The sequence below is a fragment of the Poecilia mexicana genome, unplaced genomic scaffold (genome assembly GCF_051168715.1).
Source record: "Poecilia mexicana isolate PSO_F unplaced genomic scaffold, ASM5116871v1 scaffold_14, whole genome shotgun sequence".
In the NCBI taxonomy this organism is placed as follows: domain Eukaryota; kingdom Metazoa; phylum Chordata; class Actinopteri; order Cyprinodontiformes; family Poeciliidae; genus Poecilia; species Poecilia mexicana.
Genome location: NW_028263383.1, coordinates 12,680,707 through 12,704,829, shown reverse-complemented (window position 1 = coordinate 12,704,829; position 24,123 = coordinate 12,680,707). Strand labels below are relative to the sequence as shown.

At 43.0% G+C, this 24,123-nt stretch overlaps 1 protein-coding gene across 2 annotated transcripts; it reads left to right on the top strand.

The window, feature by feature from the left end:
* The first annotated feature begins 151 nt into the window (after nt 1-151).
* pitx1 (paired-like homeodomain 1) lies at nt 152-12,079 on the top strand. Of its 2 annotated transcripts, XM_015010292.2 has the most exons (5): nt 152-308; nt 866-920; nt 7,287-7,436; nt 8,129-8,331; nt 10,458-12,079. In XM_015010292.2, the coding sequence occupies exons 2-5, from the start codon at nt 875-877 to the stop codon at nt 11,004-11,006; spliced, it is 948 nt and encodes a 315-aa protein (XP_014865778.1). In that variant the 5' UTR covers nt 152-308; nt 866-874; the 3' UTR covers nt 11,007-12,079. The 2 variants fall into 2 exon arrangements, with proteins under 2 accessions (XP_014865778.1, XP_014865779.1); XM_015010293.2 differs by lacking the exon at nt 7,287-7,436.
* The last annotated feature ends 12,044 nt before the right edge of the window (nt 12,080-24,123 follow it).

The window sequence follows — 24,123 nt, the reverse complement described above, 5'->3', positions numbered from 1 at the left end:
TGATGTTTTTTTCATCCCGAATCTTTGTTTTTCGGGATGAAGGTTGAAGAAGATGCAGGAGGATGAGGAAGGTGACGGGGTGGGGGCGTGGTGACGTCACGGCGAGGCGTGCAGCGCAGCGCCGGAGGAGAAAAGCGACGCAGCGCAGCGCGGAGGAAACCACAGCGGCGCTCACCGCGGACGCAGCGTCACGCAGTCTCACGCAGCCTCACGCACAGACCGCGCTTTGTTGGATTTACTGAACACCTGCATGGGACGCAGTCAGGCTTCTCCTCCCTTCACCTCTTCTCTCTACTGGGAACCAACTGGTGAGTAACTGGTCCTGACTGGGAAGCTTTAGAGCTGCGAGAAAAACATCACATTAAACACAAATAGACCCGAAGGAGACCAGAAAGAAAGGGTTCATTAAGCTTTCATTATTTTAATTATAAAAACACATGGCGCAAATAAAGCGCAATTTTAAGGCTGTGCGGAAAATCAAGGCAACATTTCAACATTTCTGCTCGGCTGAGGGACAGAGAGAGAAGATTTACTGGAGCAGATTCCCGCAGATAACTGTGTGTGTGTGTGTGTGTGTGTGTGTGTGTGTGTGTGTGTGTGTGTGTGTGTGTGTGCGTGTGTGTGTGTGTGTGTGTGTGTGTGTGTCTGTTCCTGGTTCTGGATAAATGATGAAGGTTCCGTTTGAAGCGTCGCCTCGGATCAATAAATATTTTCTCTTTCTTTCTTTCTGCTGTTTGTTTGTTTTCACTTTTTTCCCTCCAGTTTAAATTTTCAGATTCAGAAACTTGAAACCAGTTCAGGATGATTATATTTAATAAAGTTGTGAGGAAAAAGCAGCTGAAATAAAAGCTTGTTGTGTTTGCAGGGATCTGGAATGGAGCTGAATCTGTCCAAGAATGTGATTTCATGCGGAGACCCAGGTAAGAACCAGAACCAACATCTTCATTTCTCTGACAGATTCTGCTTTTGGGAAACGCTTCACACACAAACCTAAATTCATTAAAACTCATAGCTTAGTCGCAGTTTATGCTTCATAAGTTTCTGAGGTCAGAAAAGCGCAGATGTGCGGAATTATTAAATGTTCATGTGCAAATAAAGGAGCGCGAAAATGACAAGTGAAGGAATTAACTAATGAATTTTTACTTAAACATTTAAAAATCGATGTTAAATATGTTTAAAAACAGAAACTGTAATCATAAAGGTTTGAACATTTTGTTTCATTTATATATAATATTTTTGTTAAATTCTAAAACATATAAACAATAAAACATTTGGTTCTAACAGATGAAGGACGGAGTCGCTCGTCAACTTTCCACACCGACTTATTTCACTTTAGATTTTTTCATACATTATGGAGATAAATAATAACTGTAATTTAATTCAGTTTAATTTTACATCTGAAGCTGCGCGTCGTTTCGTCCTGATCGTTAATTAAATCCGATCAACCAGAATAACTGGACCGACGTCAGCGGACTGTTAGAATGAATGAAAATTATTTTAAATGTAATAATAATAATAATAATAATAATAATAATAATAATAATAATAATAATAATAATAATAATAATAATAATAAACGACAGGAAACGTCACGTTGCGCGCGGCTTCATTTCTACCTGGAAAATATTTAGTTTGAAACAACCTGAAGTAAAAAAACGAAATGATCTGGAGCCGCATCGGTCACATGGATTTCTGGTTTTATCTGCAGATGAAAGGAAAAATAGATTTTATGTTTTGTCTAATTGTGTCTCTGACGCGGCTCATTCAAATCATAAACAGTTTTAATAAATGAACAGCTGGTGGTTTATTCACACAAACAATAAAACTACGTTTTAGTTTAAAGGTTAAACTAAAAATGTCAGAAACCCCCAAAATATTATTGTTTATTTGCAAGCTGGCAAAAGATAATAGACAATATAATTAATTTATGACTTTACTGGTTTTACTGCCTGAGACAGCCTGGCGGCCTGTCCAGGTCACCTGACCATGTCCAGGTCACCTGTCCATGTCCAGGTCACCTGTCCATGTCCAGGTCACCTGTCCAGGTCACCCCGCCTCTTGCCCGGCAGCAGCTCCTCCTGACCCATTAAGGGACAAGGTGTTAGAAAATGGATGGATGGTTTTACTGCTTGAAACTATTTCATATTTTTTATTTTAAGAAGTTGATAAACTTGAACACAAAGCATGGAGATGCTGTGATAAAAAGCCTGGGGGTCCCCCTGCTGGCCTGGAGGAACCAAAGCAACATGTAGATCGCTGATACGGGGGCCGGCTCTGCCCACAGTCATCAGCTGGAGAAGTTAAAATTATTTCTAAGATTTTCTGGGGAAACATTTTACTGTTCTGCAGAAAACATGCAGCTGTTAATTTTTATATTATCTGGAAAATATACAAAAATCTAAAACATTTAAAGTTTACATTTATTTTAAATGTAAAAATTTGCTGCCTTTCAGAAAAATTAATGAACAATTCTTAAAGATTTTAGATTTCAAATATTCTTTGAGAGATTTTTGGCCTCAAACATTCCAGTAAACAAAAGTTCATGTTTTTATTTCTAATAAATATACGGCTGCTCTGCAGAGAAAAGTCCAGAATATTTCAGAAAACAAACGTCTCGTGTTTCCACAGCTGATGGAAATGTAATGTAATAAAGTTCAGATTTTATTAAACTTTCCCCATAAATTGTAACGTCTAAAACGATTTTAAACAAGAAGATCTGACAGAGTTTAGTTTTCTGCAGTTTTCTTGTGAAAGCTCAGCAGCGGCTGCTGACTTTGCGTATGCCTCAGGCCGGCCCAGCTGGTTGAGGACGTTCTGCTGGTTCTGAATGAAGGATGATTTTATCGGCTCCATCAGCCTTAGTGGGATTTCTGTGTGTTTTTCTGCTCATTAGCGGTTGTTCTTAAGCGCTGTTTGGATGTCAGAGTCGGAGGTCAAACGGGCCTCGGCCCACGCAGGGGAACCGTCACCACGGCGATAATCTGCCCGGCGCTTCTCCAGTTACCCAGCGGCTCCAGTTACATCTCCGCTGCTGGTCTCGCTTTCAATCTGCTTTGTTTTCCAGCTGCAGGGGAAAAAACGGCACTTTTATTCCCTCCGTGTGTGCTTTGTGATTAATGAGGCTCACACACTTTATTTTTACATCATGGACAGGAGAGAGAAAAAAGTATGAATGTTTGCGCTGCTGCTGGACCTTTAACCTGTCCTGCCGGATGGGAAGGCTTTTTAACTCATCCATCACACGCAGAAGTGGAGCAGAAGGACGCAGGCGAGATGGAGGCTGGAGTATTTAGATAACCGCCATCGATCAGCCGCAGAGCGAAGCCAGAAAACTGCACAGCAGCTCCAACATCAAAACGCTCCAGATTTAGAGATGATGCATCTTCTCTGAGTGATACTAAAATTACAGTATTGATAAAGTTAAGCCACATATCCACTAACCCTGTAACTCGGCCTCTTACACTGCAGAAACACTCAATCCTAAGAAAGGAGTTTGGATTTATAGAGTAAATATCTCCGTTCACTTAAAAGAAACTAAACTAACTTACAGGAAACTTTCAGCAAAAATAACAGCTTAAGTCATTAATATTGATGAAAAAGTTCCAGTTCAACATGATGATTATTTCACTCATAATGTGGGAAAAATGTTTTATTATCAGTGAAATAATCTGCAGAGGAACTAGAACTTTTTCATCAATATTAATGAATTTATTTACTTAAAGGAAACTGTTGTATCTGCTGAAAAGTGACATGTAAGTTAGTTTTGTCTCATTTTAATTTATCTGGCAAGTTTTGTGTTTTGCAGTGTTTATTCATCAGTTTTATTAAACATTGTTTTGGTAATAAAGTTGTTTTCTGAAGTAAAACCTGGAAACGGATCCATGCTGGGTTAAACGCTCTGTCGCCGTGGAAACGTGTCACGGGCAGCTAAACCTCTGCTGTGACCAGAACCACGCTCCGCTCCGGTTCATGTAACAAATCCGTTTCTGAAGCGCAGTCGTCCCGGCAGGCCTGCGCAGGTCGCTACCGTGATTCCTGTCAGAGAAACACGCTGGAGGACGGCAGGAGCTCTGAGCCCAAATGTTGAGAAACTGGTCCGGTCCGGGCGCTCCGGGCGCTTCAGGATCTGATGTCAGGAGGCTCTGCTGGCGCCGCCGACTGTCCGGGTTCAGAGGCAGGAGGATCACACACGGGACGACACGCAGAGAGTCACTGGAACGACTCGCTTCACACATGCAGGACAGATGCGTTCAGTAATCAGCCTGTAGGAGCAGTTCGGTCATAAAACATGGATCTGTCTGTCTGAAAGCTTTTCCATTTTATACAGAACTGATTTGCTTGTCAAATTATTTTAAATGATCATTTTCCAGAGTAAAGGAATTAAACTGAAGCTAAAACTAAATACAAACAACACAAATCTGTGAACCTCTGTTTTAAAGTCAGTGGTTCCTTATGGGGGGACGACTCGGCTCCTTTATGACTCAGGCCGGCTCTGCGTTCAGTCAAACTGATGAAACAAAGAGAGAATGTAGTAAATGTGTTGAGTTGAGGTTAGCGTTGGTCCTGCAGAAGGAACTCGACTCGTCTGAACGTTAATCTAAAACCAACCGAAGCCTGAAAACAGAGACGATCTGCTGCGGAAACGAAAAACTCCAAAAACATCCAGAGTCACAGCGACTCCACCGAGTGTCATTATTAAACGCTGCAAAGGCTTTTATTAATTTAGCTCAAATACTGAAAATCTCATTTTTTCTGGACTCGAACGTAGCCGACCCTGTTGAAATGTTTCAACCACAGCAGCAGGAAGGATGTGACCTTTGACCTCCAGATCTATTCAGAGAAACGAGTCCGAAACGTTTGTTCATATCGGTATGAGTGTAAAAAATGAAATGATTTGAAGATGGCATCAACCAGAAATAGAGAATCTTTACATAAACTCTCACTGAATGTGTTGGTAAAACTCATAAAATCTCTACATTTATGAATTTCATAAACTTTAAAGAGTTTAAAGTGAAAACAATTTTTTTCTGGTTTGGTTATTTTGGACAAAGAGCCGGCCTGATGCAGAAGCAAACTCAGTAATTACAACTCAGGTTTCACTGATTATATTCTTTTTTATTAATTAGTTGTAATTGTGCAAAATAAAAATCATAATTTTTGATATTCAAAAGGAAAGATGTATATCATTTCTTTGAGTGAAAACATTTTAGAAATAAATTTATTCTTTGCTCCATTTGACACAATAAACTAAATCAAGAATCAAGATAAATTATTATTTTTCTCTAAAATAATCTGGATTATGAAATATTTTTCATCCTCAGTCAGATTTTATCTGAGCTCTAGGACAAATTTTACATTTTACATAAAACCTTAAAAAATTCAGATTCTGGAAACAAACATTTGATTATTGTGAAGTTTTCTGTTATAAGAAACTGTAACATAAATGTTGTATTGAATGTGTGAAGCTTTAACTTTTATAACTTTATGAAATAAAGGATTTTTTAAATAGATTAAAGTAGGAAGATGAATGATATAATACAAGCTGCTGGTTAGGACATCCAGGCCAGCAGGGGGCGTCCAAGAGCAGCGGACTCATCACACAGAATGCAGCAACAAAAACTTTAAATGACTATCAAGAATTTATCTATTTCAATATTTTATGTAAAAGCTTTATTCATCTCTCTATCAATTCTGGGAAGATTTTAGTTTCGAAGAGAACAAATCCTTTAGCATCATGCTAATGCTTAGCATGATGCTAATGCTTAGCATCATGTTAATTACATCATCAGACGAACCAAAATATAAAGTTAAGTGGAAATTGTGGTATTATAAGGAACAAAATGACAATAATTCATGTAAGTAACAAAAATATAACAAAATCAGGCAACAATACAAATATTATTTCAATAAAAACTTCAGAGACTTTAACAGGTTTGAGTTTCAGGTTAAAACATGTTTGACTTTCATTCAGTGGGAAGAAAATCCAGAAATAAAATGACTCAAGTCAAAAGTACAGCGGAGTAAAAATATATTTGTTTCAAAACACTCAGTAATTGTAATTAATTTAGATTGTAATCATAGTTTTCTATAACTTCATTCACTTCAACATGTAAACCAACACAATGAGAACATGCTGACATGTTTTCCATGTTTTAGTTTTGGCTCCCAGTTTTCTTCAGTATAATATGATTTTATTATTATCATTCAAAATATGGAGACGAGAAATTTATTTAGGCCTTTTGCTGTTTTTCTGTCTAGAAATCTAAAGGTGAGAGAGCAGCAGCTGTGTGTGTGTCTGTGTCTGTGTGTGTGTGTGTGTGTGTGTGTGTGTGTGTGTGTGTGTGTGTGTGTGTGTGTGTGTGTGTGTGTGTGTGTGAGAGAGAGAGTTGCTTAGATAATCAGCAGCTGTCAGAATCACAGCGGGTTTTCTGATCATTTCATGTTTCATCCATCAGCGCATCGTTCATCCGGACACAGTGAAGCAGCAAATGTTTATCCAGCTCTCTCTCTCACACACACACACACACACACACACGCAGGTGTGCGTGTGTGTGTGTGTGTGTGTGTGTGTGTGTGTGTGTGTGTGTGTGTGTGTGTGTAAAGGAACGCAGCAAACATGAATAAAACCGCACACAATGCGCGCTCCCGATTCCCACCGCAGAAATATTAATAATACCAAAATCAACTATTTATGAATTTATGAAAAGAGAAGCAACAAGTTGCAACATTTATTTATTATTTGTGTTATTAAAACTGATCCATAAATCATTTTGCTCATGTGGCCACGCCCCGTTTTTAATCCATAAAGTTTCTATTGGAGCAAAAATAAAACCAAACCGAATCTGCTGCCAAGATTCTCATGAATGTTTTCCAACAACGAGCCGAGCAGTTTGGACTTTTACATCAGCGGGACGCTGTGACGTCATAGTCCCTGGCTGGTGGGGGTGCGTCGCGGCGCAGGTTCGGTGGGTTGGACTGTCGGTCTGGGAGGTTCCGAGCGGCAGGAGGAGGATCTGCTGCCTGACAGTCGGAGCTCCGAGTCGGTCAGAGCGCACAGCAGAGCGGCGCCGCTGCAGACCGGACCGGACCGGACCGTCTGCCTGATGCCTCGCGTTGTTTCACCTCCACAGAAACTTTGTGGGTTTTGGGGAATCCGAACCTCTGGTGGAAACCCTCCGCGTGGCTGCGCCGCTCATGTCGCGGTGTGATTCTGGATCTTCGGTGTCGCAGCTGCTGCAGAGCAGGACTCACCCAGTTTCTCACTGTCCCGCATCCTTCTCTTTAAGGTGGCATGAATTTGGACAGAATCTCGGAGGCCGTGAGAGCCGCGCCGCCCCGTGACGTGGCCGCCGCGTTTCATTTACAGAGACCAGCAGAGGCCGGCCGGGAAGCTTTAGAGAACTCAAGCAGCGAGTCCTCAGACGCAGAGCTGGCAGGTAGATACCGCCGGACGGATTCAGACTCTTCCTGTAAAATCCACTTTTTATTGAGCGGAAATCATGTTGGTGCGTAAAAAGCAGAGAAATGCGCAGCGGGACGTTCATTTACGCACCAGCAGAACTCAGAGGTTCAGCTTCACCCCAAATCTGTTCTGTTCTTGTTCTGCGCTGCCTGAGCCAATCACCGGGCCGGATCCCGGACTGGGTCACGGAAAATGTGCGGAGCCTGGCCTGCAGTCAGACGATTAAACAAACTATAAATACCATCAATCTGAACCCAAAAGCAGAAACAAACTCCCAGCTGAAGTTCACTGTCTGATTTATTGACGAGTTTAAAGTGGAAAATGTAACTTTGGGGGTTTAGATATTTGTGTTAAACGTTCCTCTCCAACAGATCCCACCTCAGATAAGAGCGGCCTGATGTAAAGATTCCTATCAGTGAGAACAGAATCGGTTGTAAATGTGTGTGAATATTTGCTTTTCTTTCTCTGCTGAGGGATTTTATGAAAATACTTGCAAATGTCTGACCTCAGGCTCTCCGCTCTGCGCTCGGTTAAAACCTTTCGCTGTTTTGCAAGTTGGAAACTGAATCCGCGTGTGAAACGTTTGACCAGGTCGCGTGAGCTGCGTGAGCAGAACCGCACCGCGCCGCACGTCTTCACCGCACCGCTGGTTTCTGTTTCCCGCAGAGAAGGAGCGCAGCGCGGAGCACCGCAGCGATGACGGCAGCGCCGACGACCCGAAGAAGAAGAAGCAGCGGCGGCAGCGGACTCACTTCACCAGCCAGCAGCTCCAGGAGCTGGAGGCCACCTTCCAGAGGAACCGCTACCCGGACATGAGCACCAGGGAGGAGATCGCCGTCTGGACCAACCTGACGGAGGCCAGAGTGCGGGTAAGAGGCCCGGCGCCATGTTGGAAACACGTCCAAGAATTTCATTAATCAATCTTATTTATTTTAAATCAGAAAACCAACTAGAGGCTCTCTGTTTTTGTCAGGGTTTAAGGTGTTTCCGTCTATTTTTATGGCGCAGCATTAGTGAAGTTTATGCTCTATTATTTATATTCTGGGTCAAATAGTTTGACCTTTATGAGACTGAAGGATTTTATTGTTCCGCTTTTTTCTGAAGGATTTGCGGCTCTGAACGAACTTCATGTCAAAAGTTTCTCATCAAACGCGATTTAATGAAAACCCGGAATTATGAAAATGATTTTAAACATCCAAAACTGTCACTTTGAGTTTCCGCAAATAAACATCAGGACGAAAGATTAAACTTAAAAACGAAGCTTGTTGACTTTTTGTAAATGTTTATTAGATCTGCATTAGATCCAGTTTGGATCTTTGTCTCCGTTTAATCACAAACTTTAGACTTAATGACACCAGAACACACTTAGCATTTCCTTTCCATGGTTTTTAATTGGCTACATTTTCGGTTTTTGCGGCTTCTCGTCGGACGTTGAGCCGCAGCCAGGTGCGTTTTTCTCTAGTCGGTTATGAGAAACGTGCGTGGAAAAGCAAACGGTCCGTTTGGTTTGGATTTCCTCAGAGTTCAGACTCTCCTGCATTTGAAGGAGGACAATCAGCTTCCAGCTGCAGTTTTCTGTCATGCACTTTATAAAAAATAAAACGATATTTCTGTTAGTGTGCTAAATGTGACATTTTGAATTATTGCACCACTAAGTGGCTGCAGATCACAGATAAACCAAATCTAATTTATTTTAATCGCTTCTCGCTTTGTTTTCTCCTTCATTTTTTCTGATGCAGCTTCTGGAGATTATTGAGGTTATAAATCCTCTTCATCGGACGGACCCACTTAAACTGTTTCAGTTATGAATTAAAAACGATTCCGCAAAGTGGCAGCGCGGTGCGGTGCGGTGCGGTGCGGTGCGGTGAGGTGCGGTGCGGTGCGGTGCGGTGCGGTGAGGTCCTCCCCGCTCCCACCTGCAGGTTTTATTCAGATAAATTCGCGCACAGATCATATTAGTAACTCTTTCATTTCTGATATTGGATGTAAACGTGCAGTGACTCCGTCGGAGCTTCAAATAAAAGTTAAAGTGGCGCAAACAGCAGCGGATCAAACTGCGTGTTTTCATTTAAACTGTTTTTGTTTCGATCGTTTTGATTTTATATGATTAGATTTTTAACTGTTTTTTCTGTAATCCAGTTTGATGCGATCAGCTTCTGTAATCGATGCAACCAGGAGTTTAATTTAAATTAAATCATTTTGCTTTTTTTAATTGACAAAAAAATATGTATTATGTTTCGCCTTTCAGAAAAAACGGGTTAAAATGACGTAGAATAACTTCAGTATTTATGTAGAATGTATTAAACAGATTTATATTTATTATTATTATTATTCAAACTCAGGAATATTAACCAAAATTAATTTGGAATAACGATAAATTGTTTAATTGTTTTTTGTTCAGAAATAAATTATTGCAAAGCGATTTATAAAAAGTTCAGCGCGTATGTCATATTTATTTAATAAAAAGATATGCACTTAAAAACTGATAAAAGCTCAATAAAATATAAAACTATCTAAAAAATGTTCATGTAACGTTCACGGACCCACGGGAGTAAAAGCAGCTCCGTGGGGAAAACCCATGATAAGGAAAGGAAGATAAACTGATGAGAAAACATTATTATTATTATTATTATTATTATTATTATTATTATTATTATTAGTGTAAATAATTTCATTACAGTGAATTTTTATATTTCGTGCACTCTTCACAATAATACAAACTAAACTGATATTTTTATTTTAAAAAAAATGAACAAACGTTTCTAAAATCTAAATGCATTAAGTTATTTTCCTGATCAAAGTTCCTGCATCATAAACTATAATCTGCATGAATCCTTAAACTGTATTATAATTAGAGTCGGATGTTGACATGAATCAGGATTTTATAATAATTATAAATGTGATTTGGCGCCAAGTTAGTGAGCAGACTGGAGCTGAATAGTGTGGCTGGCAGCCTCCGGGTGTCCGCCGTAGTGACGCAGTGTTTACCTTCCAGGTGTGGTTCAAAAACCGCCGGGCCAAGTGGAGGAAGCGGGAGCGGAACCAGCAGATGGACCTGTGTAAGAACAGCTACCTGCCGCAGTTCAGCGGCCTCATGCAGCCCTACGAAGACATGTACCCGACCTACACCTACAACAACTGGACCAACAAGGGCCTGGCCCCGGCACCGCTCTCCACCAAGAACTTCACCTTCTTCAACTCCATGAGTCCGCTCACCTCGCAGTCCATGTTCTCCGCCCCGAACTCCATCTCCTCCATGAGTATGGCGTCCGGCATGGGCCACTCCGCCGTGCCCGGCATGCCGGCCCCGGGCCTCAACAACATCAGCAACCTGAACGGCATCGGAACCTCCGGCATCAACTCGGCCATGTCGTCCTCTGCGTGTCCGTATGGCCCTCCCGGCTCGCCGTACAGCGTTTACCGGGACACGTGTAACTCCAGCCTGGCCACCTTAAGACTCAAGTCCAAACAGCACCCCACGTTCGGATACAGCGGCCTGCAGAGCCCCGGCTCCAGCCTCAACGCCTGCCAGTACAACAGCTGACGGGCCGCGGGGCCCCGAACCGACCCGCAGGATCCGCATCTCACCCCGAACCAACAACCGAACCGACCTGGATCCCTGCGGACATTTTTTCCATAAGAGAAAAAATGGATTATGCGGGTTACAAGTTTACCTATGAAACATCCGGGTTCCTGGAGCTTTTCTAAACAATGAAGACGTGTTACATTGCTGCACTGTACATATTTAACTGTAAATACAAAAACAAACTGGGATTCTGGTTCCGGTACTGGTTGGGCTGCTTGGTGGCTCCATTTCGCTCCTCCTTACTTCCATTTCGTAGCGACGCACTTAAACTATTCAAAAACAAAGAATCATAAAAATACTCAAATTATTTCATTTGATCAGCTGATATTTTTCTGGACATTTTTTTCATCCGTTTCGTTTCTGATGAGCAGAAACTGATCTGCAGGTGGTTCTATTTCGTACCTTAAAAAAACTAATGGCGCCCAAAAACATCAAAACTGATAAATAATAACAACAACAACAGTAATAATAATAATAATAATAATAATAATAATAATAAGTAACTACGAAACCGCGAAATGACCGGCATCCCTTGCGGTTCAATTTCGTGGAAATTATGAAGGAGCAAAATACCCATAATTCATTTTGAAATGACAGGTACGAAATGGAACCACAAGTTTTGCTCTTTGTTCGTTTTTGTACCGAGATTTTCAGTTAAAAAAAAAGAAAAAGAAAAAAAAAGGCAGAAAATGGCGGAGGGCGAAATGACCGGAACCCCAAAAAGTGGCGGCGGGAGGGATTATGAATAACTAAAAAACAAATAATTAACGTTAAAGATACTGAAACCATAAAGTTGAAAAAAGAAGAAATCTTGACTTTATTGTACATATTTTATAAATGCTTCTTTGTGCTTTTTGCCACCGACTGCTTCTCATTTTATTTGCTCAAATGAACGAAAAAAAAAAACAACAATGTTAAACTTGACGTGATTTAATGTAAGACTGTTTAGCCTGAACTGTTTATAAAATGATCCAAAGTTCTCATGTTTAATGTAACATGTGTGTCTGAATAAATCCACAGAAAACTAAAAAGGTTCATTTAAATATTTAACTTCAACAGAACGTTTTACAATTTAAAATAATTACATTCATAATCGATTAACTCAGATTAATTTTCAAACTTTCTCCTCATCGAGGCTGAAGGATGAATTTTAAAGTTAAAAACTGAGGCGGTCATTTATGATCAACCAAATCACAGAAATCCCTGAAGTTTGGTGCAAACAGTGTTTTAATAAATCAGTAAATATGATTATAATCTGTCACATGTTCTCCTTCTGGCCAGAAGCGCTCAGTTTATTCAGTCAACATCATATCTGCTTTTCTGACACCTGCAGAAATCCTCATATCTGTATTATCTATATTACTGCCATTAGACTGATATTAGTGTTTAACCTGATAGGTAATCTGAAGGATTGGGATTAGAGGCAGCCTTTAATAAAACACTGAAATATGATCAGAATTAATTATTAAACACAAATGATTTAAAATGTCACTATTATAGATTAGAGTGTGGCTGTTTATAAAATATATTTTTCCTTTATTATTAAAACTTTTACTCAAATTTTTAATCTAATCCTAAGAATTAACTTTTATTTTCCTTGCTGCTCAGATCACGTTGGGTTTGTTGATCAGATTATAATCTTTTTCCTATTAGTTTTGACCTCAAACATTAATTTAATTTATATCGTGAAATCTTAACCTTTTTATTCATAAACAGCAGGAAGTTGTTTCCTTCTGATCTTGTTTGTTTCTCTGCCCTTCAGTGTTTGAACGGATCATACGAGCTTCGTTTTCCTCGTTTCAAATTTTCATATCATTTTATTTATTTATTTGTCATAATTTAGCAAGAAAGTCTAAACTGGACCGTTTCTGTTTATCTGGTATTTAATAAAGTTTTGTAAATATGAATCTTTAGCTGTTCACAAGTCAGACCATCGGCGGCGCGCATCATCAGAAATTCTTCTCCAGGGCGCGCTCGCGTGCACGCGCGGCGTTTATTTAAGGCGCGCACGCGCATAGCCTGTAATTGCAGCTCTTGGCTTTGATTAGAAATCCTCTGGCAGCAGGACGCGCCGCGCCGCGCCGCGGTGATTCGCAACAAAAACAAAACGTGCAAACTGTCGTAAAACGTCTCCAATAGTTTTCCTGATTGCGGCTGTAAACGAGGCGCGGACGCGCACGCGCACATGCAGGGCAAAGTTCAGCGCTGCTTTATACCTGGTAAATATTTGAACAGTTTTTCTCTGGTTTGGAAATCCCCACACACCCCGAAGCATAGAATGGAAGAAAATAGAATTGTAATGGTGCAAAAACTGCGCATTTATGGATAAAAATATCAGCGCAATTCTAAGTTGAACTAACCAATAAATAAATAAAACTAATATCAAACATACTTGGTAATAATCAGGCCCGTCTGGTTGCATATTCCAGTTCAAACTCTTCTGGGAAACCGATAATATTGAAAGTGATTCAGTAATTAATTGCTTTGGATCAGGTGAGGTAAATATAATATCTAAAGCCTGCAGGGAATCTGGAGGAACAGGATTGGTCACTGGTGTGTTACCTGGGTGACACTCTAAAAACGGCACGGTTAAAACAAGTCAATCTGGAAGTTAGCTAACCCAGTACTGGGTCAAACATCAACCAGTTCAGCCTTTGGTTTAACTCCAGTCAGAATCAATCGACTTCAAACCTTTCCTTCTGAAAACACACATAGATCAAACTATCTGTGTGTGTTTGATCTATATAGATAAATATAATACCTATATTTACTGTTGGGTATTAATCCTAACAGTACCATTTCTGCAGTTTAAGCCTCTGAGCTCTAGAAGCTGCTCTCCACCCTGGAACTACAGCCAATCAGCACAAAGCAACATGAGCGCTGATTGGCTACCTAATGTCATAAATATTCCAGTTTCCCATGATGCATTGTCTTCTGAATATTTTAGATATGCTGCATTTAAAATCTGCAGGTTTTAACGTGAACAGCCAGAGATCCACTGAAGTTGTGAATGTTAGCTTTGCTAGCTATTTAGCATGTAGCATAGTCATCACACTTGGACTGACGGTTTCCTTTAAATCAAATGGAGCTGATGCTGCATCTGCCATGTTTGTCCAGAATCATCTCTCAGCTGAAAGTAAACTTTAGTGCCTTTTCAAAATAAAAGCACCAAACTGTCACATCATGTTGTGATAGTTTGTTATAAAACAGATAATCTGTGAGCAGATGGATCTCCTCCATGAGCTAATATTGCTGTCTGAAGAAATTAACCAAAAACAACCAATCAGAGCCAGGAGGCGGGGCTTAGTGCTGTCAATCAAGCTCATGTACTCACTGCTAAATGTGCTAACGGAGGAGAAACAGCTTACCGTTAAAGGAAAACAGTTTATCTGCCATCATCAGTGGCTATGCTAACTAGCTTTACAATTTACAGCAAGTTATGCTAGCTGCAGCATAGCAGAGAGCAAAGGGAGAGTGATTGACAGCGCTAAGGCCCACCTCCTGGCTCTGATTGGCTGTTTCTAGGCAGCACTGGGAGAAAACATGGAAGTTTGATGTTTTCATAGATTCTGTCTCAAACTGTCCCGACATGGAGAAAGATTCAAAAACATTTAAAACGGAGTTTTTATAAAAGTTACACACTGCCACTTTAAAGAGACATCCTGAAAATCATTTGGTATATTTATCTCATAATTTTGCCTAAAAGTTCTACATTAAACTCAAAAACTGATTCAGGTCAAAGAGAACAAACTCTGTTCTGAATGAATAAAGCAAAACAAAATGACCTTATTGACCCAAAATCGATTATTGCTCCAGTCAGGACGACCTTCACAGATTAAAACACCTAATAGTATTAAATATTAGTGATAAAATCAGGTCAGCGTTCTGCAGCGTCTGAAACTAATTACTGGATGTTTTTCAGGAAGTGGACGATGACATGAGTTACTGAAAATGTTTCTGGGAAGTGAAGTTGGACAAAATCGATTCTGTTTCTCTCTGCAGCTGTTTTTCACTTTAAACCGTGAATCCTCTCTGTCTGCTCAAGTTCATTCTTCCATCGTGTGATAAAGATATTCAACCTTTTCAGTTAAATTTAGTGCATAAGCTAAAGAAAGGCCGGATCATTTCCTTCCCAACACATCAGGACGCCACGTTTACGTCTCTCAGGTTTTAATTCAGAGCATTATGACTTCATGGAAGGCGTGTTTTTACTTTGAGCTGTTAGAAAAATGCCTCATCTCTCCAGCTGACATTTGTTCCTCTGCCCAGTGAGAGCCCTGATTAACAAACAAGATCTGCAGAAACAAAAGGCCTCCAACAGCGGCTGCAGAGGACTTGCTGCAGCAGCTGCAGAGGACCTGCTGCAGCAGCTGCAGAGGACCTGCTGCAGCAGCTGCAGAGGACCTGCTGCAGCAGCTGCAGCTGCTTACAGCAGACTCTGCATCCAGAACACAGATCCTGACAAATTCATTGCGTTTCCAGATTCAGATACTTTCCATTTTCCTTGAACGAACGTTGAACTGAAACACAAACCGATTTAAACCAAAGCTATGAGATTTCAGCTCATTTTCTACATAACGGTGTCAAATGTGCGACCTGTAGGGGGCGGAAGTTATAATAAACTGTAATAACTAAGAGTATCGATCCGATAGTGATATTAAATATCGGATATCGACCCGCATCTTAAATCTCTGATGGAATCAGTCCGCTCCAGTATCGAGTCCGGCCCAGGATTTCTATCCCACACAGACTCCGTTTATAATAAAAGGATCAGATGATTGTAATCACTGATTAAGTTTTTCTTACACTCCTTTACAAAATATGTAATAAAAGTATGATACTGATACTGATATCGTATCGGAAATGAAAAAGTTGCATTGAGGCACTCCTAATAATTTTATCTACACTGTAAAACAAAATCCTACCAAGTATTTTAAATCTTGTTGCTACTGTAAATATCTTAGTTTACTTGAAATACCACAAAACTAACTTACATTAATTTTTCATCAACATAAAGAAGCTTGTTTTAAGTCAATAATTCCTTAATATTGATTTAAAACATACCAGGTCCACTGGTAGATTATTTCACATATAAAATGGAACAAATATCTTATAAGTGGAAAATCTGCTAAATCAATATTCAGGAATTATTTACTTATATGTGTTGCAGAAAAGTTACTTATTTTTGTTTTATGTGAAGTGAACTAAGGTAGAAAACTAAACCAAACTACTTGGAAGGGTTTTGTGTTTTTGCAGTGTAATCTGAATAGAAGCTCCACAGATTTATTCCTAATCCAAACAGAAATTAATCTTCTCTGGTGATTAGAAGACGTAATTTTCCTCCATGAAAGTTTCAGGTCTGAGTTGTTGCACAAAGTGAATGAATGAAAACAGAGTAATTCAATGCAGATAAGTTGGTGTTATGTTTTATTATGGTTGTTCCCTCAGCTGACATGATAACAGCATCAGATGATTTAATGAACCAACATTTAGCCTGTGCAGCTTTTTTACCCTCTAATTTATGAATCTGATGGTTATATTTGAAAACAGAAGTTTGCAGTTCCGAACCTGAGAACAGCAGGATGAATCACTGTAATTATATGTGTCATAAGAAAATGTTGTGACTCCATCCAGCTCTGTGTGTGAGCTGCAGCACCTGACGAAGCCGTCATTTAGGGATCAGAAGGTGAAGGCCGCAGAAGGCTGTGGGCGGATCGCTGATCTGGTTTTATTACGTTTATTCAACACAAGATCATTAAAAATATCACAGATTCAAGCAGCAAATCAGAAACTGCAGATAAATGTAGAAAATTAAAGCAAGTGATATTATAAGGAAGTAAAACATTCTGACTGATTTATCAGAGTGAAGGTGTTGCTGCTGGCTCAGCGCTCAACGCTAAACATGGAAGAATAAAACATCAGCCAGTTAAAAGACACAGTTACCCATTCTCTCAGTTTACTGGGAAAAATCATCTTTTTTGTCTCATTTCTGTGTTTTCCTCCAGCAGATGAAAACTTTTCCACAACAGAGTTAGACAAGTTTGTGGGATGAGTGCAGTGGCTGACAGGCTGCAGCTTCGTTCCTGCGGCTCAGTGAGCGGCGGCGGCATTGTGCAGACATGATGGAAAGACTTGATTCTGTCATCCTGTGATGGCGCAGAGCCAGCAGCTGTCAGGGCGTGTCCTCCAGAGGAGCAGCATCAAGGCAGACAGACGTATTGTTCAGCACATTCCTGCAGACGCAACAGGCTGAAAACTGGAGCAGGAAAGAGCAACAGGAGCTTCACTCCGCAATGTTTTATCTGCTTATTGTGAGATAAAATGCAGCTGCTGCAGCATAAACCACCATAACACCACCAACACACGAGAAGCTGAAAGAAAATAATACACACAAAAAAATTATAATTTCTGCAGGTCAATAATTTGTAGAACCAGCTGTTGCTGTTTCCAGCAAAGGCAACGGCAACATGCATTTAGCGTTGATATAGAAAAGTTACATTTATCTGTTTTTATCAGTAAAATGCAGCAAAGAGAATCTGAACATCAACCTTAGAACCGGGTGGTGTAGAACCGGGTGGTGTAGAACCAGGTGGTGTAGAACTAGATGGTGTAGAACCGGGTGGTGTAGAACCAGGTGGTGTAGAACTAGATGGTGTAGAACTAGGTGGTGTAGAACCAGGTGGTGTAGAACCGGGTGGTGTAGAACCAGGTGGTGTAGAACTAGATGGTGTAGAACTAGGTGGTGTAGAACCGGGTGGTGTAGAACTAGGTGGTGTAGAACCAGGTGGTGTAGAACTAGGTGGTGTAGAACCAGGTGGTGTAGAACCAGGTGCTGTAGAACCGGGTGGTGTAGAACCAGGTGGTGTAGAACCAGGTGCTGTAGAACCGGGTGGTGTAGAACCAGGTGGTGTAGAACTAGATGGTGTAGAACTAGGTGGTGTAGAACCAGGTGGTGTAGAACTAGGTGGTGTAGAACCAGGTGGTGTAGAACTAGATGGTGTAGAACTAGGTGGTGTAGAACCAGGTGGTGTAGAACCGGGTGGTGTAGAACCAGGTGGTGTAGAACCAGGTGGTGTAGAACCGGGTGGTGTAGAACTAGATGGTGTAGAACTAGGTGGTGTAGAACCAGGTGGTGTAGAACCAGGTGCTGTAGAACCGGGTGGTGTAGAACCGGGTGGTGTAGAACTAGGTGGTGTAGAACTAGATGGTGTAGAACCAGGTGGTGTAGAACCAGATGGTGTAGAACCAGGTGGTGTAGAACCTACCTCTGATTGGATGGCTCGCCTGCAAGGATGGAGATGGCCATTCCCCCTTTGCACGCAGGCATCCCTTTGTTTAAGAGATAAAATATGAAAAAGCCCGCGGTTTTGGTCAGAGTCTGCTGTGGATCGCGTTCGAACGCCCAGCTACGTTGATGCTGCTTTGTCTCTAGGCCGAAGGCTCTCCGGCCAAGTTTCACGAGGTAAGCGCTGGTAACCTGAATGAATCGAGCATCACGTGTTTAGTCAGAGTGTTTTGTACTGTATTCTGTGGGGAATAAATTGAGCACATTTAATTCTAGCAGAAACAGCGTTTGGTTTCGTTATTGCCGCCAATCTCCTTCGACCCTGATTTAAAATTTCATAAAACAGGCATGAAAAACGCTGAACAGAGGATCTGATCTCAGATTTCCTCTTTCTAACTCTGCAGCATCAACTCGTCTCCGTAGCGATTCACACCTGGGGTCATGTGACCAACACGACCCGCCATTTTGGGACTGTCAGGCAACAGCGACCCCAAACACTGAGCAGTGACTCATGTGCCGTCAGCGGCTCCTGCTGCTCCAACCATATTAAGGCTGAAGGAGCCTTGAGATAAAATATACGTTCAGATCCGTCCAGCTGAGTGAGGCTCCACACCAGAACCTGCAGCTGCTGCTCCGACTGATCCGGGGGTTTCTGCAGGTCCTCCTCAGTCACCTTCAGTCTCTGGGAAGTTTCTCTAGTTGACGCTCTTCTTTCATTCAGCTACAAGGTTTGCATTTGTGCTGCTGTCTTTCCATTTTCACCAGCGGAACAGAGATCTGTGAAATGTTCAAAGCTCGGGGAATTGTTTTCTGAACTAACCCTGGTTTGAACTTTGACCCTGACCTCTGCTGTTCTTCATGCTAACTAAGATCTAAGCTTCCTTTAACAGGTCAGGATCACTCTATGGTTGACACAAACATGTTCATCACATTAATTTCACTAAATTATTCTCAGATAATCAGATTTCAGTCTGAGATGTTTTAGGGTCTCTGTCGCTTTAAATCCAGACAAGCTGCTGCTGGCCACGGCCCCAACTCAACGTTTACACTCACATGAAAATGGCTGCAAACGGATCCACAATTATACAATCAAAGATCTCCTGGACAACCAACCAGACTGCAGCAAGTCAACAGCTAAACTTTTGTCTTTTCCAGCAGCCATTGTACAGAGGAAAACCAGCTGACCAAACGCTGGAGAATAGGTGGGGCTGCTAGGCAACAGCACAGTGCCCTTCAATGTGACTCAACAATCTGCAGGTTTTTGAAACGGCTCATTTTCCAGACACCAAAAATCATGAAGTTATTGCTAAAAAAACCCATCCATCCATCCATCCATCCATCCATCCATCCATCCATCCATCCATCCATCCATCCATCCATCCATCCATCCATCCATCCATCCATCCATCCATCCATCCATCCATCCATCCATCCATCCATCCATCCATCCATCCATCTTCTTTCGCTTATCCCGGGTCAGGTCGTGGGGGCAGCAGCTTCAGAAGGGAGGCCCAGACTTCCCTCCCCAGCCTCTTCCAGCTCCTCCAGGAACCCCAAGTCTTTCCCAGGCCCACAGAGAGACATCGTCCCTCCAGTGTGTCCTGGGTCTCCCCTCCTCCAGGCGGGACATGAACTCCTCACCAGGGAGGCGTCCAGGAGGCATCCTGACCAGATGGCCGAGCCTCAACTGGCTCCTCTCGACGTGGAGGAGCAGCAGCTCTACTCTGAGTCCCTCCTGGATGACTGAGCTCCTCTCTCTAAGGGAGCCCAGCCACCCTGCAGAGGAAACCCGTTTCGGCCGCTTGTATCCATGATCTCGTTCTTTCAGTCATGACCCAAAGCTCATGACCATAGATGAGGGTAGGAATGTAGATCGACCGGTAAATCGAGAGCTTTGCTTTTTGACTCAGCTCTCTCTTCACCACGATGGACTGGTACAGCGCCCGCTTCACGGTGGACGCTGCACCAATCCGCCTGTCGATCCCCCGCTGAAGCCAACAGGACCACATCATCCGCAAAAAGCAAAGATGCGATCCTAAGGCCACCAAAACGGATCCTCTCAACACCTCGGCTGGTCATAAAAGTAATGAACAGAATCGGTGACAAAGGGCAGCCTTGGCAGAGTCCAACTCTCACCGGAAATGAGCCTGACTTACTGCCGGCAATGCGGACCAGACTCTGACAGCCCGTGTCAAAGGGCCCGGTACCCCATACTCCCGGAGAACCCACCACAAGGCCCCCCGAGGGACACGGTTGAACGCCTTCTCCAAGTCCACAAAACACATGTAGACCGGTTGGGCGAACTCTCAGAACCCTGCTGAGGGTGTAGAGCTGGTCCAGTGATCCACGACCAGAACCAGAACCACACTGCTCTTCCTGAATCCGAGGTTCGACTATCCGGTGGACCCTCCTCTCCAGGACCCCTGAATAGACCTTACCAGGGAGGCTTAAGAGTGTGACCCTCTGTAATTGGAGCACACCCTCCGGTCCCCCTTTTTGAACAGAGGGACCACCACCCCAGTCTGCCGATCCAGGGGAACTGCCCCCGATGTCCATGCGATATTGCAGAGTGGTGTCAGCCAACACAACCCTACAACATCCAGAGCCTTAAGGAACTCTGGGTGGATCTCATCCACCCCCGGGGCCCTGCCACCCCGGGGCCCTGCCACCCCGGGGCCCTGCCACCCCAGGGCCCTGCCACCCAGGGGCCCTGCCACCCTGGGGCCCTGCCACCCCAGGGGCCCTGCCACCCTGGGGCCCTGCCACAGAGGAGCTTCTTAACCACCTCAGCGACCTCGTCCCCAGAGATTGGAGAGCCCGATCCAGAGTCCCCAGGCTCAGCTTCCTCAACAGAAGGCATGTTGGTGGCATTGAGGAGGTCTTCGAAGTATTCTGCCCACCGGCCGAGTTGAGGTCAGCAGCACCACCATCCTCACTATAAACAGTGGTGGTGCTGCACTGCTTCCCCCTCCTGAGACGCCGGATGGTGGACCAGAATCGCCTCGAAGCCGTAGGAAGTCTTTCTCCATGGCATCTCCAAACTCCTCCCACGCCCTAGTTTTTGCCTCAGCGACCACCCGAGCCGCGTGCCGCTTCGCCCGCTGGTACCCATCGGCTGCTTCTGGAGTCCCACAGGCTAAAAAGGCCCGATAGGACTCCTTCTTCAGCTTGACAGCATCCCTCACCGAAGGTGTCCACCAACGGGTTCGAGGGTTGATGACGCGACAGGGACCAACAACCTTCCAGCCACAGCTCCGATAAGCCGCCTCGGCAGTGGAGGCACGGAACATGGTCCATTCAGACTCAATGTCCCCCACCTCCCCTGGAACGTGTTCGAAGTTCTGCTGGAGATGGGAGTTAAAGCTTCGCCTCACAGGAGACTCCGCCAGACATTCCCACAGACCCTCACTACACGTTTGGGCCTCCCAGGTCTGACCGGCTTCCTCCCCCACCACCGGAGCCAACTCACCACCAGGTAGTGGTCAGTGGACAGCTCTGCACCTCTCTTCACCCGAGTGTCCAAGACATACGGCCGCAGATCCGATGAAACGATGAGACAATCGATCATCGAACTGCAGCCTAGTGTGTTCTGGTGCCAAGTGCACATATGGACACCCTTATGCCTGAACATGGTGTTCAAGATGGACAATCCGTGACCAGCACAGAAGTCCAACAACAGAACACCACTCGGGTTCAGATCGGGGGCCGTTCCTCCCAGCCACGCCCCTCCAGGTCTCACTGTCATTGCCCACATGAGCGTTGAAGTCTAAAAACCCGCTGAGTTTTTATTTTAATCTCTTGTTCTGTTTTTGGAAAAGTTGAGACCAAAATGGAAGAATAAAAATGTTCAAAATGTGAATTTTGCATAATACGTCCAAATTAAAGGCTGGATTCTAATGCACACCATACTTTGCAGATCTCTAATCGTAAATTAAAAAGTAAAATGCTTTTTTTTTTTTTGCATGTTCTCAATTAAAATCTCAGTTTAATATTCATGATTCTGTCCGTAATGAGAGGAAAACATGAAAACCTTTGAAAGGCTGTAAATTCAGAGCTGAACATCAGGCTGCAGCTCAGCGACCTCCAGCAGCAGGAACCGCCAGAGCTCCACCTGTTCACCGGCCTCTGCTGCCCTGCAGGCTCCAAACGGACCTCAGTCCAGGTCGATTCAGAAAGCCTCCCGTCTTCATCCGAGCCACATCAGATCGGCCGTCCTGCGTCCTCAGCGGCCGGCGGTGCCTGAGCCCGAACCCTGAAGCAGCAGATATATAGCTGCCATCTGGCTCCGCGGCCGCTTGGCAGGAGCCCAGAGAGCCTCTAATGTGCTTGTGGTTTCTGCTCTCGCTGGTGTAAATAACTCCCTGCAGTTCCTGCTCCGAGGGCCGGCTGGACATTTATGCTGAGGAGAATTATTTTTCTCATCCTAAAGACAAAACAAATCACAGCGTGTCGTTTCCTCCCCTCTGCTCCTGCAGTTGCTCTGTTCCCACTCTGCTCTGTGTGTGTGTGTGTGTGTGTGTGTTAGCCAGAGTGCTGGCAGTGCAGAATTAGTAGCTGGAGCCCAAACTGGATTAGGGGGGCAGAAAGCAGGGAGCTCACTAATGGAGGGCTGACTTGGCCGGTCGCAGCTTCTGGCCATCAGCTGAGGCCAATTATGTGAAGGAGCCTCATCTGGGCCGGTCCGGCTCGGCCGGCTCAGCCCGGCCTCGGCAGAAAGCCCCCTCCCCCCAGAGGCACAGAGCCGCGGACTTCTGGCAACTCTGCTTTCTTTCAGTAACATGAAATTAACTACTCATCATGTTTAAAAGAAAATATTTCCAAATGAAGCTGTAATTTTCTGTTCTGGTAAAAAGTTACAAAGTTTTACAGTCAGCTCAGCATCAATACAAATAAAAAGCATCAAATTCAAACTGATCTGTTTAGATCCAGAGCTGCTTCACTTTGGAGCGTTTCTCAGAGAAGTGATGGAAGGAGAACCTGGAAACAGCTTCACTTTCCTAAATTTACTTATACAGAAAAAGAGTCAGACGGGGTCATTTACAAATTACATGTGCAAAATATTTAACTCTTTCATTGTGAAAAAGTTTGCTAAACAAATACAAAAAATAAAGTGAAACAGAAATAAAAACAGTAAATTAAATGTTCCTGTTACTAAACAATGAAGAAACGCAGTAAGACTTTAATAATCAGCTTCAGATTTAAAGGTGATCCATTCTGCTTCTAGACAGGTTAGGGCAGATCTATGACCTAAACAAAACATGACGACGACATTTTTAGGACCAAATCATTCTTAGGTTTCAGTCTGACCTGTTAGGGCCTCTGTCGCTTTAAATCCAGTCAAGCTACTGCTGGCCACGCCCCCAACTCAACGTTCACACTCATAACAAAATGGCTGCAAACAGGTGGGCAGTTATAAAACTGTACATCTTTGAAAAACATTAGTGGAGCCTCCTGCACAACCAACCAGACTGCAGCAAGTCAACAATTAAACTCTTGTGTTTTCCAGCAGCCATTGTACAGAGGAAAACCAGCCGACCAAACGCTGGAGATCAGGTGGGGTTGCTACACTCTGGAAAATGAGCCGTTTCAAAAACTTCCAGACACTAAAAATCATAATGAACCTATTGCCAAAAAACAGAGGGGTGTTTTTAATCACAGACTGAAATGGAAATAGAAAAGTGTCTAAAATGTGACTAACATGTTGCTGTCAGTGTTTTCTCTCTCACTGATTTTCACTAAATGAGAAAATACAAAATGTGGTTTTCAACACAATAAACAATCCAAACACTG